The sequence below is a fragment of the Ylistrum balloti genome, unplaced genomic scaffold (genome assembly GCF_031769215.1).
Source record: "Ylistrum balloti isolate Yb309-2 unplaced genomic scaffold, AGI_CSIRO_Ybal_v1 Utg369872, whole genome shotgun sequence".
NCBI classification, from domain to species: Eukaryota; Metazoa; Mollusca; class Bivalvia; order Pectinida; family Pectinidae; genus Ylistrum; species Ylistrum balloti.
In genome coordinates, this window is record NW_026782014.1 from 18,646 (window position 1) to 28,467 (window position 9,822).

Genomic DNA, 9,822 nt, shown 5'->3' on the forward strand with positions numbered 1-9,822 from the left:
CTGGCTAATGTTCATTCTTAACCATTTGCAATAATCAAAACAATGGAAATCCAGTAACACATTAAGCAATATATGTTTTATCCATTTCGTTGGTCAGCCCGGTTTATTAAGAGTACTGATATGTAGATAGTGTACGTTGTAGTGATAGTATTTCACACCCATGATTATACAGTGAGAGGCAATCCAATAAAAGAGTGTCGACATTCATTCGTTGCCAGACTGTTGAATTTAACACGTCCGTTCAGGGAATCGGGGAACTCCAGACGTATAGGTGAAAAGTAGCTTGAAACTGACGGTCCGTGCTCAAGTTAAATTTCTTATCAATGATATTATTGCTTGTCAAAATAACGGTCAACTTTTAGTAATATATATTAAAACGAAAAAGAAACGACGTGTAACCTAAAAAGATTCTTTTAAATGATATAATTTAATGTTACATTATTTCATTCATTTTTTATACAATTTCATCTGTTTGGAACCATTTGTTAAAGCTTCTATCGATTATCAATGCTAATTATGCCAAAAATATCCCCCTTTTAGCGATGACCCTACTTGTATTGCGCAACACGGCCGGACATTTCAGTATCTTGTGTGTCCTCAATGCGCAGCTGTCGCAGCCCTGATTCTTCTATGCATGGAATTCATCAGGGTGTTAACCCTTGCAATGGGGGATGTTATTCCATTCTTCATGCAAGGCACGTGTGAGCTGGACCAGATTAGTGGGGGCATTTGGACGTCTCCTAACTCTCCTATCCAATTCGTCCCACAAATGCTCAATTGGAGACAAATCTGGACTGAATGCTGGCCAATCGATTGGGATTACGTTATTGTTGGCAAGAAATTGCTGACAATCTCTAGCGACATGGGGCCGGGCATTGTCTTGCTGGAATATCAGGTTCCGTGCTTGCACACATGGCACGGCAACTGGGCGAAGGATTTCGTCTCTATACCTTACACCGGTTAAATTACCGTCAATCACGATCAGGGGTGATTTAAACCCATAGGAGATACCGCCCCAAACACATACTGAACCACCGCCAAACCGGTGTAACGTTCCCCTCGACGTCGATATACACGACGTCGCCCGTCCGAACGGTAAAGAGTGAACCGGGATTCGTCAGTGAAGAATACCCGTCTCCATTGCCTCATAGGAAAATTTCTGGGCGAGTGTGCTTGTAACCAAGCCAATCGGCGTTGGCGACGCGCAGGAGTTTGGGGCAGACCAACATAGGGACGTCGGGCTCTTAGGCAATTGACGCGTAATCGGTTTCGAACCGTATCAGGATGAATATGGCGGTTATGACTGCCTATAGTGTTATTTGCAGTTTCGGTAGCTGTGACATGGCGATTACGTAAGTGAGAAAGTCTTATAAACCGATCCTGATGTGGCGTCGTGACGCGCGGACGTCCACTTCGCGGTCGGTCGATGACCCTCTCCGTCACTCGCACACGTTGGACAAGACGTTGAATTGTCCGAATATGCACACCAAAATGTGCAGCAACCTGAAGTTGGCCCTGACCCTGCAAAAGCATTCCTATAGCCTGTCCCCGCTGGACTTCCGTCAATCGTGACATGGATGTAAATTGCTTAATTCGAATCAAACTTTGAAAAATCAATCCGAATACTTGAACAGTATCAAATAAACTGAAAATTTCCATTGGCGAACTCAATGACCTTCCCCTGCACGGGATTCTTGTATTTTAGCACGTGCCTCGCACGGAGCGCGGAGGTCAGGTATTATGTGATTTTAAACACGTGTACCTAGTGACCGCGAACAACACATCAACCTGACCGAGTGTCATTATTCTAGGCCAAGCTATAAATCATTTGTAGTATATTTAGTGTACCCGGCGTTTCTTTTTCGTGTTAGTATATAACAATGTATACAGACATGTTAATTTTTTTTAATAAAAACACAAATTCTAGTAACATTTGATAAAATAAGAACAAATTAAATATTTACAAAAATAGGAACAAATTCAATATTCAGGTGTTCCAGAAGGGTAGGCTTATTCTGCTTCATGTCATATAAATCTTGGTCAATCCAAGGAAGTAATTTCCTTTTCCGAAATAAGACAAAGTTTAGTAGCCAATGTAAAACACGTCTGTCGTGGGCTTGTTTTCCAATACTGGTTGGTATATACGATGGACACGGTCAGTAAATTTCCTACCCGAAAGTGAAATTGAAGGACATCGCTTGGTCGTCGATAAGCTTGTCGACCAAGAGAGTTGTACAATTGGTTCCCATCATCTGTCATTTACATGTGTTCTTGCATTTTTGTAAAGTGCATTCAGCAAGGCTTAATCAAATAAATGTCAAAATATTGAAACGCACTTTTAAATAGCCTTTTAGGTGCAATTTGTATTAGTGCGGGTTGCAGATTAATTTCTGATAAAGGTATAATTTTTGTAGAAAGATCCCATTACTCAGAAACAAGGCTCTTTTAACGTTTTGTTCTGCATCCCAGTGCATGACATTGACACTCGAAGCCAGCAGAAACTGGTATTAATGTTCTAAATAAACTCCGCGTTATTGAGTAATACGAACTATGAATAATAACAGCTCTTTGAATGTTTTTAATAACATACCAAGTTAATCTTATCGAATGGTAAAACCAGTTTTCAGTAAAACATATTGAAACTGCCGACGCTTTGTATCTATTAAGGATGTAAAAAATAGCTCCAACATTAAAGGATTTATTTATATTCGATCATGGTTTTCAAATTAATTTAAATGAAATAAAGTGTATGGCGACAATATATAAAGATACAATTTCGGTTTGGGCGTGAGAACCTGTCACACATTACTCTTCTTACCGTATACGACATTGTAAAACTGTAAACACAGTACTTCACTATGATTTCTTTGTCTATAAACCACTTTCATTTACAGACGTATTCGAAAATAAGATATTGTTCTTATTTTATTCTTAAAGGCATTTGATTACTGCTAAATTTCATTTGCTGAAACACAAACACTGCTGTGTAAGAAATCCAGCAGGTTTTGCTGTACAAAGAATTTTTATAGTCTCTGTAGGGTTTTCAATGTTAATACCCCGACCTAGCACATCGATTTTGAGTTGAAATTACGATATTGTGTACATTTCAGTGCTCACTTTTGCCAAATATAACACTTAGATTATTAACGACACGTAATGGGTACTGGAGGTTAACGGTTGATGTCTGCCTTAAAACTGTCAATACATTTTGTTGTAAACCAACGTTTGCATTGTCTCTGCATGACAAAGTGCAATCACAGTAGAATAGTTGTTGATTTAGATATTTCTGCTAACACTTTATTGGACCGAGACATGTAGAACAGTATTATACCTCATACTTTTTACCCTTTATGAAGACTTCGTCCGACAATAAGCCCATGTTTGTGGAGTAAATTACTGAGGTAGTATTGTTCTCGTGTATATGACCAAACTGATATGAGCCCCACCTTGTAACTTCTAAGGATCTCCGTGTTTTATTGCTACATAAATCAAACTAGGAATCCTAAAGCGAAACCGGATCTCTTTTGGAAGTCACGCCACGCGGGATTTGCAGAATTACATAATAGCAGAGATGAAATATCTCCGATACCTCGATATGTGGTCTTTCCATTGATGATAAAAGAGTCAACTGTCGCGGAGTTTTGGAACTGGTGTTGAGCTTGTATTTTTGTGCTGTTTGTCCATACCTGCTGCGACTAACTTACATAATCGATCCTACTTACTGCCAAGAAAACTGCAGTGTTCTCGTTAGTTAGCTTGTCATAGGTCGTCCGGTAAGTTTAGATAAACGTTGGCTCATCTGCCACCGTAATGAACCCAGGTACATCCCAAGGGAAATAAGTTCCGTTCCCGTTATTGTTCCGAAAATATCATGTTTAAAACAATATCTATGTTCGCCAGGTTTGGTTCCCAAAGCCCTTGTAACATGACAATCAAAATGACTGTTCATTATAAACAATTTGTCATAGGCAGGTTATACGGTTCCACTTTAACTCTCAGGATCTGATGTATCCTTACTACAGTAATCATCACTAGGACTCGTTATTCACCCTGTGAATAAATAAGGGCCAGCAAACGACAAGACATTTCTCATTTGGATGTTGGAATGTACTTGAAAGAACACGATAAATTTGTCTTCATCTGTGCCATTGCTGGACATTATTGAGTTTCTACTCGCAATGGTTACTTTAGCTATCGGTGTTTGGAGTTATCATTGTGTTACAAATACATTATAGTTACCTTACAACAATTGCGAAACAAGTTTTATCAAATTATAGCAATCACTATTGAAGGCCCAGATATAAGCGCACAAGGGGTCTTATTGTTGGAGGGAACCATACCATCCGGGGAAACCCTGAATTTGTATATAGATATTAAACTACATGTACATGTTTTATTCAGTGTAATGATAATGAAACACTTCATATAAAGAGCGGCAGATTCAATCCGGCATAAATGAAAGAAGTATTGTAAAAATATCAAAGTTTCCAACCCATGATATGAAAGATAACTTTCATTCATTAAGACGCAAATAATATCATACTGAGCATCAATGAGACGAGAACCGAATGTAAACAGTGGAAATATTACACGGAAAATCCTGTTTGCACTCTAAGAGAGGACGACCATATGTTTAAGAGTATTAAGTGCTTGCTTCATTGTCGGCGACCGCTTTATAGTCAATCCCAGCAATTTCATATTCTCAAATTGAAACTTATTACAACCAAATTACAACCTATCGATAATTTTATCATTTGAACATAAAGTCTACTCTTCAATCCTGGTTCGGAAACATTTACAACTGATTAGTTCTTACTTATGAAAAAAGTAATTGATACATCGATATGTATTGATATCGACATTGATACACATCGGCCGAAGATAACCAAGACTCGAAAACGTAGCGAAACAAATATTTTGTTTTGCTGATATTTCTGTTTGCGTATTTGGACAATACACAATACTTTCGAAAGGTAAGCTCAAGTGCAATTTCGGCAGGGACTTCAGATCTGGAACCTTCGGATATACAACATTACTGTGTATGTAGCATTGAGTTAATTTATCGATATTTTTGGACAAAGTCACACAAAGGAAGTTTTGACTCGTACCCTGTCCGGGCCTCGAACTCACAATCTACGACACTAAATTTCCTAGTCAACGAATTCCCAACTGCCTCCACCACGACATCTCCAAATTGGATGTTTGGAGATTGTACTTATAGACAACTGGAAATTCTCTACAATTATTAATATTTTGGACATTGTTACACAATTTTGACTCGTGCCTTGTCCGCGCTTCGAGCTCACGGTCTACGGCTTCAAATCGCCTAGGCAAGAAATTCCAAACTGCCACCACCACGACATCCCCAAAAGGGTGTTGGGAAGTTGTACTGATAGACAGCTGGGGTTTTCTCAACATGATTTTATTGATAAGTTGTCTAATTATGTGATATTATGTGATATGTACATATATATATATATATATATATATATATATATATATCTAGGACCTGTTAATTAAATGCAAACTATGTACTTTTAGGTACTTTGGCTATTTCAGTAACTATGTATTTGAACGAAACATTGCAGTTAAAAATGCTTAATGCTGAGAATGCGAAGTCGGAGGTAATCTGTTGTGAATTTTCCCAAGACAATGCATCAAATGGTGTTGCTATTTTAGTAATAAATGTCATTCCTACTTTCCATCCAATTTCTGTCTAGCCAATTATGTAACTTATATTTCTCAAATAGTGCTGCAGTGTCATAAAGGCCTCTCTTGCCACCTGTCAACAAAGCTCAGTACTGTTGACTCCTCCGTTCACTATCTTTTCTGTATTGAGTTCAATACCTACTGTTCCTTTCTTGTAATTGAATGATTCCAAAACTTAATATCTACTTATTTCCATGTTTGGAATTTTCTTTTCTTTAATCTCGTCTGTAATTAGTTTAAATAATATTAATTTCCTATATTCGGATCAACTACCAATCAAGGCTTTAAAGTTTATCACAGAAATCACTCTTTAAGTTTTACTGATGCAAGAACTAAATGTTAAATCCTCAATTAGGAAATCTATTGGTCCATAACTAAATCCATAATGCACTTGATAATTAATCAAATAATGAAACAAATTCGGATATATTTATATGAAGATACCGCATGTAAGATAAAAGTACGGTAACATTTTCTTCTGATGACATATTCGTTCGGTTATCTGGCGCTGTGGAGACATCCAAACTTTTAATGCTGGTGACGCTGTTGGGAATGCATTCAGCTTCTTCAGATATTTATGTTATATAATATATTACATTGCCTAACCTTAAATCACATACAGATTGTGATTATTAATCACAGGCACTAGATATTACGGGTTTTTTTTTTATCAAATTCACGTCTATCTGCCTTTATGATTGCAATACGAATACGCGTAAATCACAAAAACAAATGTTATTTAAAACGGGAAGTTCTCACTTTCCGATAGCTTCAGGTTTTGGTCTTGACATTAAAAAGTACATTCAACATGGACATGGTAGTCGGGATGGATGACGTTACGAACTAACAGACCAAGTCTCTAATGACACGTTATCGGATACATCATTTGTTATATTATAGTCTTTTAACTTCCTTTGTAAAAACGAACTATTCCTGATTCGTGGGAAACTAGGATATTTCTGTATCATGTTCAAATACGTGTCGACAATAGTTTAACCTACAAGTGCTATTCAAAAGCCATTTCAACCGTTATCACCGCCTTTCCTTCGAGCTCCTAACAAAATAAGTTTTTTCAGTAAACAAATCTGATTTTTTCGTTTGGTTTCAAGAAATAATGACACACCTCATCACACAATTCTAGTTTCCCTTGCCTTATCGAAAATGTAAATGTTCTATGTGATTTTTTCTTTCAGACTTGCGTTTTCAAGTAAAACCACGTGACACATCGGGAAACATTACTTTGACAACAAAGATCCCATAATACTTACAAATTCGACAGATGTCCTAAGCAATCATCTAATAAATATTTCCCTTAGTATTCCCGAAGGTGTGTATACCTCTATATCAGTGGTAACACGGTGACGCACTGTCATTGAAAGGACGTACTTCCAGACGCAGTTTCCGCCATCATTGGGCATCTCTCTATAATTATTGCCGAAACAGTAAGGCGATCGGTTTTGTCCAGGACCTGCCGGCAACGCTGACAATAAAATCAACGAAATACTAACATGGCAACATAATCATAATTCAAACTCAAATCCCATAAAACTAGGACAAGCTATGAGCAACAAGGAGACTCCTGAAAAAGTACAAGGGATGAATCCGGAAGGGTAAGCGTCCTCTGCTTCATCGACGACACCCGCGATGTAAACCTTGAGCAATCAAAGTGAGTAATACCACGTTCTCAAATGAGAACATTGTATTAAACAACGGAAGCAACAGCACGCTAACGAGCATCAAATACGTCCAGCTTCATGTCACACAAAAAAAAATTCTGAACGAGATCAATATAACGATCATAAAACTTCCCCATAATTCACATCAACCTGCATTTTTGAACGCTTGTGTTACGAGTTTGTCAGTCAGTTGACGACTTGCACGAAAACCGTGATACTGGGAACAGGCCCTTGACTATCGAATCGACTGTGTAAATAACATAGGTTGGTAACGCAGGAATATTGCTATCCAGAAATGGAAAATCCACAATAGGGAAATTGAAATCATCAAGTTTATCATACAATTTGATGGAAAGTTGTCCATCTTGGTTTCGTTGTAGGAAAAGAAGTCTGTTCTATCTTTGATTTCCAGTTTTGGTGGATATATACGATGAACGTGGTTAATGAATTTCTTGTTATTTAAAGACAAGACGTCATCAATATACCTGGGATGAAATTAAACGACATTGCAACGTCTTTCCGACCTATCAATCAATTGATTCAGCCTCGTATGAAAACAACAAGTCAACCAACAGAGGTGCGCCATTGGTTCCCATAAGTATGCCAATAGTCTGTTGGAAGATTTTACAACCACTACAACATTTCAAATCATAGACTTCAGTAAAACGTTTGCTCATTACAGCATTTTAAATCACTGACTAAAGTAAACCGTTTGACCATTTACAGTTTTTATATCACTCACTTAAGTATAATGTTTAAGCATTTACAGCATTTCAAATCAGTTGCTTAAGTAAACCGTTTGACCATAACAATATTTAAAATTACGGTAAGGTATTTCAGGTAACGTTTCATTATTACATCTTAAATCATAGACTTAAGTAAACGTTTGACCATTTACAGCATTTCAAATCATAGTTTTAAGTAAACGTCTGACCATTTACAGCATTTTAAATCATAGTTTCAAGTAAGATGTTTGACCATTTACAGCATTTCAAATCATAGTTTTAAGTAAACGTCTGACCATTTACAGCATTTTAAATCATAGTTTTAAGTAAGATGTTTGACCATTTACAGCATTTCAAATCATAGTTTTAAGTAAGATGTTTGACCATTTACAGCATTTTAAATCATAGTTTTTAAGTAAGATGTTTGACCATTTACAGCATTTCAAATCATAGTTTTAAGTAAGATGTTTGACCATTTACAGCATTTTAAATCATAGTTTCAAGTAAGATGTTTGACCATTTACAGCATTTCAAATCATAGTTTTAAGTAAACGTTTGACCATTTACAGCATTTCAAATCATAGTTTTAAGTAAGATGTTTGACCATTTACAGCATTTTAAATCATAGTTTCAAGTAAGATGTTTGACCATTTACAGCATTTCAAATCATAGTTTTAAGTAAGATGTTTGACCATTTACAGCATTTCAAATCATAGTTTTAAGTAAGATGTTTGACCATTTACAGCATTTCAAATCATAGTTTTAGGTAAGATGTTTGACCATTTACAGCATTTCAAATCATAGTTTTAAGTAAGATGTTTGACCATTACAGCATTTTAAATCATAGTTTTAAGTAAACGTTTGACCATTTACAGCATTTTAAATCATAGACTTAAGTAAACGTTTGACCATTACAGCATTTTAAATCATAGTTTTAAGTAAGATGTTTGACCATTTACAGCATTTTAAATCATAGTTTTAAGTAAACGTTTGACCATTTACAGCATTTTAAATCATAGACTTAAGTAAACGTTTGACCATTACAGCATTTTAAATCATAGTTTTAAGTAAGATGTTTGACCATTTACAGCATTTTAAATCATAGTTTTAAGTAAGATGTTTGACCATTTACAGCATTTTAAATCATAGTTTTAAGTAAGATGTTTGACCATTTACAGCATTTTAAATCATAGACTTAAGTAAACGTTTGACCATTACAGCATTTTAAATCATAGTTTTAAGTAAGATGTTTGACCATTTACAGCATTTTTAATCATAGTTTTAAGTCAGATGTTTGACCATTTACAGCATTTTTAATCATAGTTTTAAGTCAGATGTTTGACCATTTACAGCATTTTAAATCATAGTTTTAAGTAAGATGTTTGACCATTTACAGCATTTTAAATCATAGTTTTAGGTAAGATGTTTGACCATTTACAGCATTTCAAATCATAGTTTTAAGTAAACGTTTGACCATTTACAGCATTTCAAATCATAGTTTTAAGTAAGATGTTTGACCATTTACAGCATTTCAAATCATAGTTTTAAGTAAGATGTTTGACCATTTACAGCATTTTAAATCATAGTTTCAAGTAAGATGTTTGACCATTTACAGCATTTTAAATCATAGTTTTAAGTAAGATGTTTGACCATTTACAGCATTTTAAATCATAGTTTTAAGTAAGATGTTTGACCATTTACAGCATTTTAAA

General features: G+C 35.8%; 1 protein-coding gene across 1 annotated transcript; it reads right to left on the reverse strand.

The window, feature by feature from the left end:
* Positions 1-981: 981 nt before the first annotated feature.
* Positions 982-1,575, reverse strand: LOC132546003 (uncharacterized). The gene has a single exon (XM_060209690.1). It carries the CDS (start codon positions 1,573-1,575, stop codon positions 982-984), a length of 594 nt encoding a protein of 197 aa, XP_060065673.1.
* Positions 1,576-9,822: the final 8,247 nt, after the last annotated feature.

What these genes read in the sequence shown, in the direction of transcription:
- LOC132546003 (XM_060209690.1), bottom strand. Translation starts at nt 1,575, where the DNA reads ATGTCACGATTGACGGAAGTCCAGCGGGGACAGGCTATAGGAATGCTT.